Source organism: Rhipicephalus sanguineus, chromosome 4, assembly GCF_013339695.2.
Source record: "Rhipicephalus sanguineus isolate Rsan-2018 chromosome 4, BIME_Rsan_1.4, whole genome shotgun sequence".
Taxonomy (NCBI): Eukaryota; Metazoa; Arthropoda; class Arachnida; order Ixodida; family Ixodidae; genus Rhipicephalus; species Rhipicephalus sanguineus.
In genome coordinates, this window is record NC_051179.1 from 16,137,321 (window position 1) to 16,156,401 (window position 19,081).

General features: G+C 41.9%; 1 protein-coding gene across 1 annotated transcript in view; it reads right to left on the reverse strand.

Moving 5' to 3' along the window:
- The window catches only part of LOC119389482 (protein KIAA0100), a 66,016-nt gene that overhangs the window by 25,798 nt on the left and 21,137 nt on the right, over positions 1–19,081 (reverse strand). The window contains exons 16-32 of the mRNA XM_037656767.2: positions 18,763–18,927; positions 17,229–17,405; positions 15,382–15,468; positions 10,823–10,934; positions 8,915–9,035; positions 8,294–8,405; positions 7,761–7,852; positions 7,462–7,534; positions 7,299–7,400; positions 7,077–7,136; positions 6,876–6,969; positions 5,984–6,194; positions 4,758–4,930; positions 3,463–3,561; positions 2,373–2,639; positions 1,254–1,350; positions 822–918 (exon numbers count right to left, since the gene is read on the reverse strand). Of these exons, the coding sequence (XP_037512695.1) occupies positions 822–918; positions 1,254–1,350; positions 2,373–2,639; positions 3,463–3,561; positions 4,758–4,930; positions 5,984–6,194; positions 6,876–6,969; positions 7,077–7,136; positions 7,299–7,400; positions 7,462–7,534; positions 7,761–7,852; positions 8,294–8,405; positions 8,915–9,035; positions 10,823–10,934; positions 15,382–15,468; positions 17,229–17,405; positions 18,763–18,927 (2,139 nt within the window). The remainder of the gene's footprint in view (positions 1–821; positions 919–1,253; positions 1,351–2,372; positions 2,640–3,462; positions 3,562–4,757; positions 4,931–5,983; positions 6,195–6,875; positions 6,970–7,076; positions 7,137–7,298; positions 7,401–7,461; positions 7,535–7,760; positions 7,853–8,293; positions 8,406–8,914; positions 9,036–10,822; positions 10,935–15,381; positions 15,469–17,228; positions 17,406–18,762; positions 18,928–19,081) is intronic.

Genomic DNA, 19,081 nt, shown 5'->3' on the forward strand with positions numbered 1-19,081 from the left:
TTCCATGCAAGTTTTCATGCATTATTTTATTCATAATATTTACTTACTTGCACACCTACTTACTTGTGATCGGCTTTTACTTACGTCACCAACCTGCTTAGCTGCTAAGTGTAAAGATGAATAATAAACAGATACACAGGAGAAAATTCATACGAAAAAATGGCAGTGAAGTAAAAATGAAAAGAAAAGAAGGAGACAACAATTTTAGACCCAAGAGAGGTAAAATTGTAAAAAAACACTTTTGTTGACATTTAATTTACTTGTTCATGGAGTCTTTAGCTTCATGATTGTGCGATATCCTTAGTACAGAACGGGGAAGGGTTGCAGCGCTATCAAGGGAGACAGGGCAGTGACACTGCTATATTTATTTATTTACTTATTTATTTATCGATTTATCTATTTATTTATTTACAATACCTACAGTGCCTGTATCAGGCATTAGTTAAGGAGGGTGTATTAGCATAATACATAATAAAGTGCATATTGGTAGGACATCACTTGAAATACGCAAAACTTTTAATTTTTCTTCAGATCCGTAGCTCACTCAAAGCTTGCACCACCATCAATCCAATATCAACCGCTAAGTGGTCTTTAATTCTGAGATGCACAGCTGCCGGCAGCACCCAAAGCATTCAAAGGGTTACCATTTCTTGGATTAACTGATATTGTAAGCTTTTCTTCTGGCAGCAGTCCAGGCTGTTTACATACTAGAGGGTTACATACAGTACACAGGTAATTCAAGTCAACAGCTAAAATAGTTTCAGTCCCAAATTGGCTTCGAAACTGTTTGTCAGCATCAAGAAATAAGAAAAATCATTTACCTGGTTGCTTGAGTACTCTGGGATCTTGTCAGGAGCGCAAGGTGCGATGCTATGGTGGTCAAATGGGTTGCCCACACAAAGCCAATTCATCTTGATGCTAAACAACAACATAAGCAACGACAATCACATACAGCCCGTGTTCATTAACTAGCATAGCTTCCTTTTGTACACTGCAGTCGGAAACAAACAAACAAACAAACAAATAATTATATACAATTCAATTTTGACATGAAAAAAATGGCATACTTAAATAGAAGACATGTCCACTCACACAAGAAAGGGATATGCACGGGTGCTTGACTGCAGCATTTTTTATGGGAGTGAACATGTTTTCTTAAAAAGTGTGCAGCATGGTCCATATCATGGCTCAACAACTAGACCATCAGTTTTCATTCAATCCATTTTTGACCCCTGGAATCGCTTGACACTCACCTTATTTTGAGGTTTGGAATGTGCACCAAACGGCTGTCATTGTACCTAGAGGCTGTGTGCACGTACATGCCCAAGTTCCCTTTCATCACAATCTTGCCTGGAAAAAAGGAAAATAATGCCCCCTATTCTTCAGCATTCACTGCTGTGATTGATATAAAAAATTTAATATACCAGGTGCCTTTTTTTTTTAAAATACAGAAACAATTTTAAAAACCCAGAAGGTCCCTTACACATTCACCAAAGATTAGTAGAAGGCGAAAACCATCTGGTGTGGCCATTTTAACATGCACTCTATATCACACAAATGCCATTTTAAAATTTTTTTGTCATGCGAATGCCGCAAAGAAGTGAACGTGCATCTCAAGCCATGAGGCACATGGGTGGCCATGTGTACTTAGGCCGAGTCATGCATATGGCAGTTTTTAAAAAATCTTTTAATCACCCGAACACCGCAAGGATGACGTGAACGTGCAGCGCACATGCATCAATCCACAAGGCATGCCGACAGTCATGCGACTTTTTCTACGGCATGCCAGCGTTTAGCTAGTGATGCCTATGCAGCAGTAATAAATAAAACTATTCAGAGTGGCACAGCACTGTCCAACTCTGCTTTTAGACATGGCATTGATTGTATGCACAAGGAAATTCTTGGCACCAAAGATAGTGCCATCTTGATTGCCTTTATGTTCCTCCAACCACGAGACAAGTTATCCTTTCCATGTACAGAGATCACATGCAAGTTTTCTGCCAATTTAAAAGGACTTTTCGAAAACTTAGTTGGTGCACCATGATAAAAAGGTTACTGAGCGCAAGAAGAGACACAACACGTAAGGTATGAATGAAGGAAGAGAATTTTGAGGGCTCGTTTCTTTGCTTGACATAACCTTAACGAAAACCAGCAGATAATGAAGCCAAGGAATTGTATAGCTGACACCCCCTATACCTTTCTGGGCTTCCTTATCTGCTGGTTTTCATTAACACACAGGGAAGACACACAAGCGTTCGTCCCATGTGCATCTTCCTTGTGTGTTGCATCTTTTCTTGCGCTCAGTAACTTTTTATCATTTTTCTGTCAATGCTTGTACCAAAGAGGCACCCCTCTTAAGTGGTGTTCCATACCGTTTGTCCAATCCACAATAGCGTCGCTCCAGGACACTTCGAAGAGTTCTGTATCATTGTAGGGGTCCAGAGACACGTGCTGGAAGAGGGCCAGGTGCCTTGCCGAGACAGTCAGGCGTCCGTGAAGCAAGAGGCGTGCCTTGTCCCACCAGGCAAGTACTGGACTCGGGTCGGCTGACGGGCGGCTCACTTTCTCCAGGCACAGGCTGACTTGAGCCACAATGGGCTCCCAACAGGCTCCATATGTCATGCCCAGGTATCCCAGGTCTGCATGCAACACACAGTGATGTACAGCATAACGGTAAATTGGGATGGCCGGTATTCACTTGTTTGTTTCTACAGTGCAAAGAACAAAAGCTCCCAGGCAAGTGAACAGCCTACTTATGTTAAGTAAACCAAAGTCTGTTGGGCAACTGTGGGAGGCTACACGAGATCTCTAATACCAGGTGGTGGCAACTGAACATGATGTCATGCACGGCAGTCAAGTAAGAATGGTTAACATTGAGCTGCAAAGCGAGAGCTTTGCCATGAGACTGTTGGTTTCTTGTTTCAATTAAATGTTGTGCCGGTAACACAGCACGTGTAATTGTTTGTAAAGACGATGTACAACAAACACAACATTTTGATGACCTAAAGACTTTAGAACAACTGGGAACTTTCAATTGAGCTTAACTTCCTTCATACCATGGAAATCAAGCTTTTCAGTTGAGTAACTCAAGTTAGCTTACAAATAACCTCAAACTGCTCTATGCTATCCAATGAATTAATGTTGACCTAAAAAAAATTTCATAAAGCAACACCTTTATTCATCTTCTAGCAAACTGCGCAGCAGACAGGACACAAAGAAGGAATGAAAGCGACAGACGAGCGCAGACTCACAACTGATGTTACACCTTTATTCACTCAAAGCAACTGGTATGCAGATGTGCTAAGGTGTTTGCGCATGCTCAATACTCCACAGTAAGCCAGAAGTGCACTTTTGTCTTGGCACAGAAAGCTGTAGTCAATTTTTATGGAAAAACAAAACAAAAAAACACTTGGATACCTAAATGCAAGGCTGTATTTAAAGCATAGTTTTCCCATTACTCACCCCAAGTCAAGTCGTGATAGAACTTGAGGGATGGCATGCTCCTTTGCACAGTCATGTTCCCCCAAGGTGTACCTACTTCAACAGTTGAGCTTCGTTTTGCTGCAAGTGCATTTCACATTTGGCATAAAATAACTCCATAGCAATGCATAGCCTAGAAAGTAAAGTACATATTTATATGTACAAGCAGTACTATTTCATCAATAAGGACACTGATTGTAGCATTTGGTCCTACCAGTAACAGCAAAAACATTTGGCCCAGGATTGTTTACTATGAGGCTAGGCAGCAACCAGTTTAATGTAGATGACTTAGGGCACCAAATGTCTTTATATTTGGGAAAGCTGCACCTTTTAATGATCAATAATAAAATTTATCTAACTATTAGAGGTCCTGTGAGAGGCACTTACATTGCAAACATTTTGCACCATCAACGAACAGTTTTTATGGGGTAATTTAACAACAATGTGTCCTTTCGCCTTGGAACTGGGTTTACAACTGAATGTGGAAACAATAACGAGAGGAACTTGTTCTCACAAAAACGCTAGACAGATGCAAAGGCTCCTTAAATAGGTAGGATGAGGCAGCAGAGTGATGCAATAAGAAGCAACAAGTGATAATGAAAGTGAGAAGTGCACTAAAGAATCATTCACAGTGCGATGCTGAGACCTGACAAGACTGCAATGTGCTATAACGAATGCTCACAAATGCATGTACAATAAAGCAGCTTCCTTTACTTATTCAATGCAAGTGGACATACACTGTGCACATTAGCCATTCGACCTGTAGCACCTGGTTACACTCTTACTCTATTTGTGCGAATCTGCCCCACCACTGCACCTTTTATGCTTAGTTGGATTCTATTGTGCTCCCTCTTCGTAGGTTTAAATGTATAAGTGCACATGTACGTTATGTCTCCATTCTCCATAAGACCTGAAGATCTTAGCTTTCCCCATAACTCATCCGCCTAGTGGCAGATTTTGTTTTGCAAAACTTAATAATAATAATAATAACTGGGGTTTAACGTCTCAAAACTACGATATGATTATGAGGTACGTCGTAGTGGAGGGCTCCGGAAATTTCGACCACCTGGGGTTTTTTAACGTGCACCAAAATGTAAGTACACGGGCCTCAAACATCTTCGCTTCTATCGAAAATGCGGCTGCTGTGGCTGGGATTTGACCCCGTGACCTCTGGGTTAACAGTCGAGCGCCATAACCACTACACCACCGTTTAAAACTTAAAGAATGGTTAACAGTAATCTCAAGCGAGTAGGAAATATTTGCAATTTGGGTGATACCTCGTGGTGGTGCCTCCTGCTCAGCACCAGCCAGGGTGCCCCACACTTGGAATTCCCGCCAGTCCACCATGAATTGTGGGAAGTCACGCAGCTGGCAGGTGACAGATTTGATGCTGCCCGTCACTCGGCGACACCACAAGGTCGAGAACTGCATCCCTTCCTCTGGATAGGGGCTGTTAGTAAGCATTGCAAAAAACTAATATTGATGGTACTTTCATAACACAGAGAACAATCATAAAGAGGAAAGCAGAAAAGAAAAGAACAAAATATCTCCAAATGCTATCACAGATGCAACGAAATCCTTCACCCCAAGGGCAAGAATGAAATATAATTAGAGAGGGAGAAAGAAACAGATCCCCCAACGCAGCATACATCATCCTGAAACTAAAGTGAACAATCTAGCTGATATATGTGAACTGACAGTCATGGTTAGACACATGCTCATGATCTTTCAAGAACGAAAATGTGTCTCAGCAGTTGTACTCTCAGCTGAATATGTAATGAAACATAGTAGTAGGGCATTACAGTATCCTATTGCATATGCCGACAGCAATTTGCTAGAGCCTCTGTTGAAATGATGTAAACGAAATGGAAAAATGCCACAGCACCAAACCAATATCAGAAAATTTCCCCGCGTGTTGTCACTACTAACGAGTGAGAGACATGGACAAGGAACTACACCAAAATGAAACAACAATGGTGTTGCTCAATACCACTGAGTCAGTGGAGGTCTAGAGGGCGTTGTTGTTACGATACACACTCTATGATGCTATCAACAGTGCATAGACTGATAAAATAATGTCAAAGATAAATCATGTGCGTTTCACATTTATTAAAGGTTACTGTGTGGAACAAACTTAGTGAGAAACAAGCATGTTTACATTTCACAAAAGAACATTTTTGTGGAAGTATTAGCCGCAAGGTCAAGCTCTTTCGCAGAAATTCATACGAGCATACATACTGGTGAGTGGAAGTATGCATCACCAAGAAATTTCTTTGCATATGAGCGAATTTAACTCTCCAAAGGCATGTAGAAACGTGCCGTTGTTTGCTTGATCAGAGTAACACAGTTCTTGTTATTTTAGCACAAGTTTGAGAATGACACTTGTAGTTCTGTACGTGTACTGCACACACAAATGCACGACGAAAGTGTCTTCAAATAAACGGCCAAAAGTGGACCCTGTACGCATGTCGTCGGCAACTTTGAACGTAGGTAGCTCACTCACCTCTCAGGATCGAGTCGTCGCATGACTTCAACAACAGCCTCCGTGCCGTGGTAAGATGGGTCGGCCAGGGCCAGTACCTCAAGTTGGTCAAAGTGCCAGAGAACAAGGTGGGAGCGGGTCGACGTACCTTGCCCGAGCTGCTTGGAGCGCTGGACGTATATGTCAGCATCCTTCTTCCTCAGGCCGGCATAGAGTTCATTCACCTTAGAAGCTGCAGGAAGACATTCACGTTCACTGTTAACACGCATACACAGTACTTTAAATAATAAAAGAATAACATTCAGACGTGCTGTCAGGGCCTTGAACCTTGCCAACAGTGACAGTGGCAGTGTTAACAAACATGACCATTAAATAACTGCTCGAGAATGACGATTTGCCCTTGCATGAATCTCGTTACTAAATTAAGACATACTACTAGTTTAGAAAGGCACAGACAATTAAGCTCTTGCAGTTGCATTATAAACAAATGCCTGTGCCTAGGCAGTTGTGAGTATATAAGAGAACAAATTGAATTTTAGGCAGCAATTATTTGTGATGCATGGATACAAATATTATCTTGAGGAGAATTCTGGTGCTGTACTTCATGCTGGTCGAGGTATTATGTTCTCGAACAAAAGTAAGCAAAATTCACAGCACTATTTCAACTGCACTTCTTTCAAGCATGAGCATACTAAACTTTCTAGTATATACCTTAACATCAGACATGGAATGCCAAAGTGCATATTACTTACATTTTTGAAACGGCCGTGTGCAGTGTGTTGCACGAGATTCTTGAAGGAACACTACGTCAATGCTAATGCGAAGCATGGAAATCTCAAACATTGTTGTTCTGCTGAATTTTAGGATTGTAACACATAAGGCGATGCTGAGATAAGCGGGCCTGCAGACATACCTGGCAGCAAGAGGTGTGTTTTGCGGTAGTTTTCAATCTTCTCATCGAGCATCCGCTTTCTCTTCAGGCTTTCGTGATACTCATCCTCAAGCAGCTGTAAATACATATTTATTAGACTTCAGAACCTTGGCAAAAAAAAGCAGACTTAACAATGAAAATTTAAAATATGAGAATTTAAAGGCTGACCAAGGATAATCTTACCTCGTAGTTGTTCCTGAGCTTCACTTCAAATGGATCATCACCAAGCTCTATTGTCAGTGTCTAGCAAATACACAGAGAGAGAGATCACTAAAACAATGCTTAATTCAAGTAACTAATAAAGTAAAAAGCTTTGTCTCTACAGTTATAAATTACGGTAGCATGCTTTAGTTTCACAGAAGTACGCATATCATAAAAGGTAGAGAATAATTCACTTAGTCTTACCTTAACCTTGATCGAAAAGTCAGAAGGAAGTGGCGAGTCAGCTGTAAACGGTACCTTGCCCTTTTTATGGACAAGCTTTAACCATCTGACGATGTTAACAGCCTGAAAAAGTTATGTCAAATAATAACGCCACAACCTACGACAGGAAGCAAAGAACAATTACCTCCTCACTACAGGCTTCTGCAAAGTTGTAGTCGTAAGGGAAAGCAACTCGCATTTCCTCAATAGCAAGAGTCCTGTAATACACAGACAGGAGCAAAAGTTATTCAAGACGTTCCACACAATTCTGTTCCAGTTACACTATTTTTGCTGTTCAAACCAAACAGTAAAAATGGTGATATCAATAACTGTACCTAAGTGAACTATGTTGAAAAGTCCACAAAAGCATTATCAGATGCAACTCACTGTTCCATTGCAAGTTTGAGTCAGATGTTTAAGATCAAAGCAGTGATTGCTCCTTACCACAGCTTGTTGTACTGCTGGGTCAGTCCCTTTATTGTGTGGCGGTTAATGGATGATTTTTCATCTGATGGAGCAGCGGCATACTGCACTTGCTGTTAGCAGCACAAAAAGAAGAAGAAAAAAAATATCAGTTACAAAATCTTCTTTCAGGTTAACAGACCATTGCTTATAAATTTATGATTTAGAAAATGTGCCCAAAAAATTAATCACAGACTGCAAGGTGCTCACAAAATATATTCACAAGGCACTGAAATTATAGTGAAATAATTAAGTTGTAATCGGATCAACTGGTGGATTAAACTTGATCAGGGCATTGTTTCAACTGCTGTGACAAATATTGTTTTTTCGTTGCACTGCAACTGATGTGCTTAAACAGTAGATTGAATACTAAGAAAAAGAATGATGACATTAATACAATAGCTTCATTATGTCAGCATTGGTTAACTAAACTTTTGCTTAGTTTAATCATAATAAATAACATGCACAGGTGCCTACGCATTTTTGGCAAAAAAAGAAATTAAGCTTATACCAACCTGTAGCTTAAATATAGGGTGCTCATCAAAATACACCAGAAGTGCTTCTGTGTGGATGGATTTTCGTGCTGGCTTTGCCTTTATGTGAAGGTCTGACATGACAAACTTGATTCTATTACAGGGTGAAGAACAAGCCAGTCAATTAATATTTGCTCATTAAGCATAAGCATTGGCCAGTTATTAAGGCACAAGCAGTAAAGGCAATGACAGTAACACTACTAAGGTGCAATAAACATGTCTGATATGCCCTGTATCAATAACCACACTGCTCAAACCCTTTAATGGAATATTTAGCAACTTTATTTCATCATGAGCGATCGTCCTATTTTGGCTTATCAAAAGGTGAGACTGCCACACCATTCTCCTAAAACCTGCATGGTCAGCCTGAATAAATACATACTATTGATCAACCAAAGCAGGTATGCAGAGCATGTAATGAACACTTCAGTGGTCCTTAATACATTTATTACAAAGGTGAGGTTTTTATGAGTGGTTGAACACAGAGAGCATGTCCAGAGTTTAAGCATGAAATCTCTATGCATCTCTCTGTATGTGAATGTAAAGGCAACAACTATTGCTTGTATATTTACTGATGGCAAATAAACACTATCTGTGCCTAACCTGTGAGCCTTTGAAAGACGGAACTCAAAACTGTTCCCGCCTTGCAAGCAGATGTTGAAGGTCAAGCCCTCAGAAGTTGGTTCTTCATCTCTCGGCACATTTTCCACTGCTTTCCGATCAACTGCGACAAAACAAGAAGAGTCATAACAGATCTTGATTTGTCAGAATTACGATTTGTAAGTATGCAACATCATACTACCGTATTTACATGAGAGATCAGGGACGCTGTGGCATGGTTATGACATTAAGTTTGCGTTCCAACACTACCTGTAACATATACCATATTTTCTCGTGTTTAACCAGCACTCTCAGCAACGATTCGCAGAAAATATTCTAAAAATGATCCCCTCGTATAGCTGCGAAGCTAACTTCCCTACATAGCTGTGAAGCACCGCTGTGAAGCCACCTTCGCGCACCGAAATCCGCGTTTTTTGTCTTGACTTCGCAAAACAAGTTGCGGAGATAGTTGGTAATACAGTCCTACTTAGAGTGTTCCAGCACTACTTTCTAAGATGACAGGACAGAGAAGTGCGTGACAGGTCGGGCGTTGACTCCAACTATGGAGTCAATCATCGTGTAGTCAGCCCAGAGACTACGTAAATAAATTTCCTCTATGAAACGCACTAACACATTTTTTTTGGCCATGCTATTTTGGGGGGTTGACTTACATATGAGTCGACTTACAATCGTGTAAATACGGTATATAGGAGCAGACTCCTCCAGTGAAAGAAATAGTTGTGCTTTATTACAAACACGGCAGATCCCAAGGTGGGCGATTCGCCTTGCATTAGTATGTGTGCTGGCATTTTTTTGTGCAGGAAAATGCCCTTTTATTATGTAGCGTTATCAGACAACTCTTAAAAACTATTCATTGTGGCTAAATCTAGCTGCTACTAGCATTTCCAATGGGCTGTTAGATGAAAGTTACCGGGGTGATATCACCCCCTACATATGAAACGAGTATAAATGAGCCAGTGGTAAGGACAGCCACCAGTACCTCTCAACATCAGAAATATGACATTTGGAACAATATTTGGCACCACACGTCATGGCCAAGTGATAGTAGAGAGCGCATTCCATACTCAGTACGTGGCTAACATCTAACAGTCACAAAACTAATAGCTACAGCTAAAAGCATCATTCTTTAACAAAGTAGACAGCTAACTTGCATGGATAACACAGCCTAACTCGTGGTGCCTCCGTCAATGACGAAGCCGACCAGTTTACGGATGAAGAAGGGCAAAATTTCTTCTACTATTTACTGGAAGACAGGCATGCAAGTTGGTCACAGCCTCGTAGACAAGTGGCTGTGCTGAAGCAGCAATGGCAATACATAGGATGAGTTTCTTAAAGGTGTACTAAATTGAAACAATTAATTAGTTTAGATTGATAAATTATGCTCTGAGGAGCCTAGTGTCTTTAATTTCACCACCATAGGTTAATTAATAGATGAGAAAATCAATGTCAAAAGTATCACTTTTAAATTTTCCATTTCTGATAAATTTTCTGATGGTTACTTCACGGATTTCAAAATGTTTTTTCGTATTTTGCCTACATTGGCTCAATGAAATTTCCTGTAACTTGGTATGCTAAGTCTCTGGCTATCTCAAAAGACAATTTAATTCATTATTACCGATTAGGAGCTATGTAGGCCCTAGTAGATGCCATCAAAGTCTATAATATCACGACGGCTGGTGCAGGAACTTCAACATGGTGTCGCCATCCGCATTTTCTTTTTGTGCATTTTCTCACTTGCCAGGCGTCTTCTCACAGCAAGCGTCGTGATTTTGGTATTGTGAAAGAGTAATTTACTAATACGAGAAAAATCATTTTTTGCTTTAGTGCTCCTTTAAAGGGCAGGCTAATCCAGGCAATACAACAGTGTTCAGTAAGAAAAGGGGAACTTACATTTCAGCGAAGACTTTAGCTCCAGCAGATCTTGCACAAGCGTGACCAAGCTCATATGCAGTGTTGTGTACCAAGTAAGTGACACTTCATCAAGCAATTGCAGGTGCACCTCCTGTTAACGACGCGAAGAAAATGAATGTGTTGGCCTCATCGAAGGACGTCAGACTGTGTTTTGTAGTACATCTTACCCATTAAAGCAGACCCTGAATACTTAAAAAAAGCTTTGTTGAGTTTTTACTAGAGCTGTGCGAATAGCAAAATTTTGGGTGCGAAGCGAATTCGAATATTGAAGTGTGAGTGTGAATCGAATAGAATATTTTTCGAATATTTGTCGAATATTTCTGGAATATTTTTCGAATACTTCGAAGCGAAATTGCAGAAAAAGAAGTTAGAGAGGATTCCTAAGCATATTCTTATGAGATAGCAACATGAAAGTGTTTCTTTTCGTTAGGTGTGGGGTGGTGTTTCATAGTTATCTTATCAAGAATGAGGCAATGTAGAAGCCAAATTCTATTTATGTACATGCTTTGGTGCAACCAAAGTGTTGCCGACAACACTTTACACGTGATAGGCAAAGATGCAATTTCCTCAGCCTCTCTTCCTCTTTCAACTTCTGTGGAAGCCCAACTGATGTGGCGGACAAGGGTGTGCTCCCTTCAAGTCCGGACTTCCAAATCTGCCTCATAGACGTCGATATATAACATCTGAAATTTTGGATGCTAAAAAGCTTCGGCGTTTGATTTTTCAGACTTCCTGCCCAAATTTCAGGCCCAAAACAGCATTAATTGAGCCCCCAACTCTGCCACATCTTTCATCTCCATGTTGGAACCAGCGTTTTCTTGGGTTAAAGGGCCCCTAAACCACCCAGCGGTCGAAATTTAGTTGAGGTGAGGAAGTTGTGCTCGAGTTTACAACGAACACGTAGCCGTGAGAATTTTTCGAAACGGTGCCGTAATAGCGGAGTTACACGCGTTTGATGATCGAAACGCGACGATCGCTTCTTTCTCTCTTTCCTACGCTACCCTCTTCCAAAACCGCTTTGCCCTCCTCGCTGGATGCCCCTCCTCATCTCGCGTGGCATACGTCACCGCTGACGCGCTGTTCGAGACAGCGTCTACTTCCGGTTGCCGCGACTCCGGCGACTCCGACGCTCCAGCTCGCCGTCACCTCTGTGTGGTATCTGGGTGCACTGTTCGTTGACTAACCGCTGTTGCTGCCGTGCCGGCCCGTGCCCCTACGAATCGTGCCGGTATGGACCCTGTGTTGCGCGCACACCTTCAAAGGATCGCCAACGTGATGGGACTCGTACGGGGACACGCCATGCCAGACCACCTCGGCTCGAGATGAGTTCACGGAGCTCATCAAACCGCAAGGCATGGATGTGTAATTACGCTAGCGACTTGGCGGTTGCGTTTTAGTCTGTCCGGCATTAAACAAAGCGTCGCGCAAAACCAAATAAAATGTCCCCAAGCTGGCGCCAGGTCAAGTGGCACCAGCTATGGAGGATTAGAAACAACTAACAAACGCGTAATCTATGTCCTCCGAGCATTCGGAAGCGCCCTTCTCGACTCGCTAAGCCTACAGCATCGATTATTTGAGTATGGCTCTCCAAAACGGGGCTGAATCAGTACGAATACTTTGCTGTCGAAGCTTAAGGACATGAATCTAAAGCAAATGGAAGCATCAGTTCGGAGCTTACACGCTACAGAGCACACGGCGGCCACTTGATAGACTCGAGGTGGACGACAACCGCTTTTGGCACTGCGGCCATGTTTTTCGGAGGCTTGCCAGCGTAGCTTGCCGTGCAAGTTGGACTGCTGTCGCACGTGCGGCGACGGCCGACGTTCTGCGGCACCGCGCCATTGCGGCAGGCTTGCCGCTAGTGTGAGCGGGCCCTTACGGGCCGCAGATGTCGATTCGCAAGCGGCAACACGACCAAGAACAGCAAGGTGCGCACGAACAGCTGTTTGCAGAGTAACCGGAAGTCGTCGGTTGTCGTTCGGCCAATCGCAAGCATCGAAACTGATAACGTCATAGTTTCACTGGTGATGTCACACATGTCAGTGGCGGGAGTGGCGGGGACAGGAAAGGAGAAGCTATTGTTTTTTCGAAATTGTGGCGCGCCCGCGACCTGTAGCGCTGCGGCGTGTGGCATCGTTGATCGCGACGGCATTCTGCACGCGATGCGCTTGTTTACTTGAAATGTTTGGGAAAATGTCGCAGGGGGTTTAGGGGCCCTTTAATACATTAGCGACCGTAGCGGAGCTTGAAGGGCAGCTTTGCCGCAATACGGGAGTGTGATGAGGTGAAGCATACTGAAAATCTAGGGACCACTTCCAATCGGACGTTGACTGTCTCTTGGCAATGTTCGACCCTAACGGAGCTTGAAAGGCAGCTTTGCCGCAATACGGGGGTGTGATGAGGTGAAGCATATTAAAAATCTTTAGGGGTCATTTTCAGTCGGACGTTGACTGTATTTCTTTTTGGGAAGTTCGAATAGTTCGAATAGTAAAATTTCAGTGCGAATCGAATCGAATAGCAAACACTATTCGAAAAATATTCGAAATTTCGAATATTCGCACACCCCTAGTTTTTACCTAAATACATGAAAACAGAAAGGTTATTTTTAGAGCTGTGCGAATAGCAAAATTTTGGGTGCGAAGCGAATTCGAATAATAAAGATTGAGTGTCGAATCGAATAATTTTCGAATAATTCGAAGTGAAATTACAGAAAAAGTTGCAGAGAATCCCTAAGTATGTTCTTGTGAGATAGCAACATGAAAGTGTTTCTTTTCGCTAGGTTGATGAAGCGCTGGCGGGGTCATATTTCATAGTTGTCTTTCCTATCAAGAATCAGGCTATGTAGAGGCCAAATTGTATTTATGTACATGATTTGGTGCAACCAAAGTGTTGCCAACAACACTTTACACGTGATAGGCAGAGATGCCATTTCCTCAGCCTCTCCTCCTCTTTCAACTTTTGTGGAAGCCCAACTGATGTGGAGGACAAGGGTGTGCTCCCTTCAAGTCCGGAGTTCCAAATCTGCCTTGTAGACGCCGATATATAAGAACATCTGAAATTTTGGATGCTAAAAAGCTTTGGCGTCAGATTTTTCATACTTCCTGCCCAAATTTCAGGTCCAAAACAGCATTAATTGAGCTCCCAACTCTGCCACATCTTTCATCTCCAAGTTGGAACCAGCGTTTTCTTGAGTTAATACATTTGCGACCGTAGCGGAGCTTGAAAGGCAGCTTTGCCGCAATACGGGGTTGTAATGAGGTGAAGCTTATTGAAAATCTAGGGACCACTTCCAAACGGACGTTGACTGTCTCTTGGCTAAGTTCGACCGTAACGGAGCTTGAAAGGCAGCTTTGCCGCAATACGGGGGTGTAATGAGGTGAAGCATATTGAAAATCTAGGGACCACTTTCAATCGGACTTTTTCTCTTGGCTAAGTTCGACCGTAACGGAGCTTGAAAGGCAGCTTTGCCGCAATACGAGAGTGTAATGCGGTGAAGCATAATGAAAATCTGAAGGGGTCACTTTCAACCAAAGTTGACTGCATTTGTCTTTGGGAAGTTCGAATAATTCGAATAGTAAAATTTCAGTGCGAATCGAATCGAATAGCAAACACTATTTGAAAAATATTGGAAATTTCGAATATTCGCACACCCCTAGTTATTTTACTTCTTATCCACTATACAGAATTTGATTAGGTTTGCTGCATTAAAAATTAAGTTCTCCCAAATGCAGAAATAGGCTTTCTTGTGACAGCGAATGTAGGGACACTCAAGGTGAATTTTTGCCATCACTGCTGAAACTTTATGTGTTTGTATCTCTCTCTCTCTCTCTCTCTCTATATATATATATATATATATATATATATATATATATATATATATATAGAGAGAGAGAGAGAGAGAGAGAGAGAGAGTAAATAAATAAATTAACATAAATAAAAATGTCTGACTGGCAGATTTGAACTGCGCATCTCCAGCATAGGAACTAGCCTGGGACACCGTTCGACACGGAAGTGCTTTCTTGGTGGTAGCATAGGCACATTAGAAAAGGAAGCTATGGCATTTGATTCCAAGCTTTTTTTTCAGTTTCCCTAGAAGCCTAACCACAGCACCGTCCAATCTCACTGTGAGGCATGAAACACCAGACTTATAACTAAGTCATTTTTAGATAGTACGATAAATTATACGAATGTGAATAGCTTGAATTTCACTTGTACAAAATAAACTAGTGCTCATCCACTTGACGCAATCTGTAGCTGGCATCGCCTTTTATTTTTTTATATAACATTTTTAAGAATGAAACCTTAGCTCTTATTAAAATTAGATTCAGAGCTACATGAACCTACCTCAACTGATTTCTCCCCTGCCTTCTAAACAATATTTCGAATCATTTCCAGTATTATAAATCAAGAACGAGACACCTGTATTTAGTGCTCATTCCATAACGGCCCCAACGCAATTCCAACATCATAATTTGAGCACTCAACAAAAACCCAGCCAGAGCTATCAGGGTTGAGAACTACACACAATACATACTTGCCTTCTGCTCTGGCTTGTAGTTGAGGCGTGCACTTTTTATGTAGGCCGCTGCTGGTTTAACCTCTGAAGCTGGAATGCAACTGTAAGACTAAAAAAAAAAATTTACATATCAAAATCTTGGTTAGCATTAAGTTATAAGGTTGTCAAGATAACATCACATGAGAAAAAAAAATCAGGTGATATCTGCACATCATTTCTTTATTCAGGTAGCTATAGCTGCTTGGTTATGTTTCCACAGTTAAACAAGTCAGGCTACTGAAAGGTGTCGTTGCTTATAACAAATGGCTGCCATGAAATACTCCTGGACACATGAGGCAACAATTGGCCTTACAAAAATGTATTTAGACAGTCTATAGAGTGTCTAAACCCATTTTTAGACAGTCTATAGACTGTCTACAAACATTTTTGTACGGAAACATTGTTCAAACAAGTCAAGCCCACTTATAACGAACATCACAGTCACAAGATGTGTTCATCAGAGCCAACCATTTGTAGCAAGCAAACATACACGAATGAGCTAATCAAATGGCAAAAAATTAGTGTAGCTTGCCCTGGAGGTGCAAAGCTAAAGAGATAGCGGGACTGACGGGCACCTACTATGTAGTCCTGGCTTTTGCTGTTTTGCTAAGTTTTGCAACTTTCCTCTTTCTTTCTTCCTCTATTTCTTCCTTCCTCTCTATTTTCTATGTCTTTTATTTCTCTGTTTACTTCTATTTATTTATTTCTCTCTCTCTCTATTTCTTTCTTTTTATTGCCCTTTCTTTCTCTCTATTTCTCGCTCGCTTCCGCCTTCCTTCTATCCTTTTCTCTATCTCTCACTCTCTCTTTGATGCTCTCTTTGTCTCTTTTTCATTCTTTCTGTGCTACGCTATAGTCTCTTCCCTCCTCCTCACCATCACATCTCTCCTCCTCACACTCCCTTCCCTTTCCCACCCTCTTGCTACACCATGCTATAAAAAGCTATGCTATGCCCTGCTAGCGTGCCTGGATAGCTGAGTGGTTAGGAGTCCTGCTCGCCTTCGGATCGAGGGTACGCGGGTTCGAATCCCGCCTCGTGAAATGTGTTTTTTTCAGCAAAAAATTCTCTTTTAGTCTTTCCTTATATCTCTTTCTCTCTCTCTCTCTGTACTCGTTCGCTTATCCATCAGGGTTCTTACAGGCCATGCCGGAGAAATCGGCGTACGTGTCTTGAGAGCGAAGCAGAAGAGGATGAAGATGAAGAAGAGGATGTAGACAGCGCGTGCCCGTTGATGATGATGATAGTTTTGGGTCACGACAGACATTTTACGCCAAGCTAGAAGAGCTTTGTTGTTAAAACATCTACTGTTTTCCAAAATAATTGGCAAACTTGCTCGGATCATTCAATGCCAACCCAGCATTCATGGCTCCTCGCATACTAGGCACCAGTTTGTCAAGAGTCTGCAACCGAAGTTGTAGATTGGCAACATGTCAAAAAATAGTACACCAATTACTGCATTTTCTCGCGCACAACCCGTCCCTGCATACAACTTGCACCACCAACAACAAACTGTGAGAAGAAAAAAAAGGGATCGAAGCGTATTGCCGTGAACCTGCCTTCCTTGCATTACTGTAAAGCTGTGCCATGAAGCCAACTTACGCACCGAAATTGGCTTATCCTGTCTTTAGCTCCAACTTCTCTGCACATTTTGGGTCAGAAAAGTGGTCAAATGTGAACAGCTCTCAGACAGCAGACAAGCCTATTTGTGTCCAGTCGCATTGTTGTTCCATTTCAATTGTTTCACTTTCGAAGATCACGCACCAACTTGAGACCGACAACGCAACGTGTAAGGGCCTCAAGTAATGTGTAAGGGTCTCAGTGTCTCTCACCTGGACAGTGTTGCGCAGAGCTGCCAAGGCACAGCCTTCCATGTTCACGTACACCTTGGCACTGGTGCAATCCACGTTCAGGCTGTCTAGACGGATAACCACACCTGTTTCAGCTGAGCTCAGACCAAAAAGGTTGGTGTCTGACAGACTCAAATGCAGAGACAGGACCGGGCCAGCCTGAAGGTAGGCAGATGGCACATAAAATTTACTAAGCGAGTGGAGTGAAAGCATTATTACCAGACAGCAGAAAAAGTTTGCAACTACCTTTAGAAGGTAGAAGCAACGCAGATTTTATGTTATAGTACATTTGGTTCCCAATAATTCAAAGCCAGACACAGCCAGGCTTTATACAAAAATGAATTTTTTTCTTTAAAAGCTGCACGTCAGTACCATGAAATGTAAAAAATCACACAATTAAGTGGCTACCAAAGTAAATTGGTGAAGGATGCACCTCTTGGGTACCTCACAACAAGCATGCAGTTGAATTTGACACCGAAACATAAAAACATGACATGACACGGCAACTCTGACCCAAAACATCGTTGGGCCAATCTTACAGACTAATCCGTGCATAAATACAATAATTATGTTGTTGTTTAACATTATGCAATCATACAGCTACAAATTTGGTATGGGGCATGTTGCTACTGATAGGCATATTGAAAGCAAAGCATTATTGCTGATTCTGTCTAGTGGCAAAAAGTATGCAAAGTATGCAAAAGTATGCAAAAGTATGCAAAAAATTAAACAAATATATGCAGGTGAGAAGGCTGAGCATGATTTTTACCGCCATAAAAAAGCAACAAGACGCGAACAATAGTTGAAATGGTTTCTTTCATATTGCTTGTTTAACAATGTGGAACACTCAATTCTCAGGAGTAGCTAGCCAGTGCAAATACCAGTGCAAAATAAAAAAAGTTACAGTGATGTTTCACTATGTGAATGCGGCAATGCGCAGGTGGATTGGTGCCATCGCCTTGTGCAATGCCCATTACAGTAACCAGTATGGCTTTCACACAATGCATGATGGCATTTGAGAAATGGGGCATTTATGCTTGCTCGTAAAAGGGACTGACCCACTACCCCTTGACTTCACCAATGAATAAAATGTTCGGTGTCATCGAGTAAGATGCGTTCTTGCTCGCTTGTGCAACCGGACAACATGATATCTACTAATGTAGTTACACTATAACCTCATTATAACAAAGTCACATCTGACACGAAAATAACTTCGTTATATCCGAAAATTCATTATAAACATGCATTCACAACACTGTATCTATGACAGGACTATTTCCCTATAACCGATAATTCGTTACATCTGTGTTCTTTACACCGAGGTTTGAGCGTAGTATGCGAATGTTTTCTCCCCCTACCTGCATCGTTGTTCTTGGCTCACAAGTGCCTCTTTCGCGACGCTTTGTCTTTCTCATTCTCTGCATTGCCTCTAGGTGGTGCTGCTTGGAGGGCATACTCCACGACAGCGATTTGACAAATGGGGCATTTAATGCTTGCGTGTAAAAGAAAGGTATACCTGTTTGGATTCTGGGATGGCTGGCTGCTTATCTTCATGTCTCACAGCCCTGGCCTGCAGCTTGGATGACCAGTGCTCTAGCAGGCCAGTTACAAGAGGGTTGACTTCTGCGTGGACACCTCCCAGCATGCACTGGATGCGCAGGTCTGAGCTGCTATGCCGAGTCTAGTACACAATGAAAGAAATGGAGACTTGGTCAGATGACAGCAGTTTCAGCAGACTATGTGGCTACGTAACTGTGTTGATGTTGAAGAAGCCAAAAAGCCAAAGCCAACTGTAACAATGTAAATTTCAAGCTTTTACGTGCCAAAATCACAAC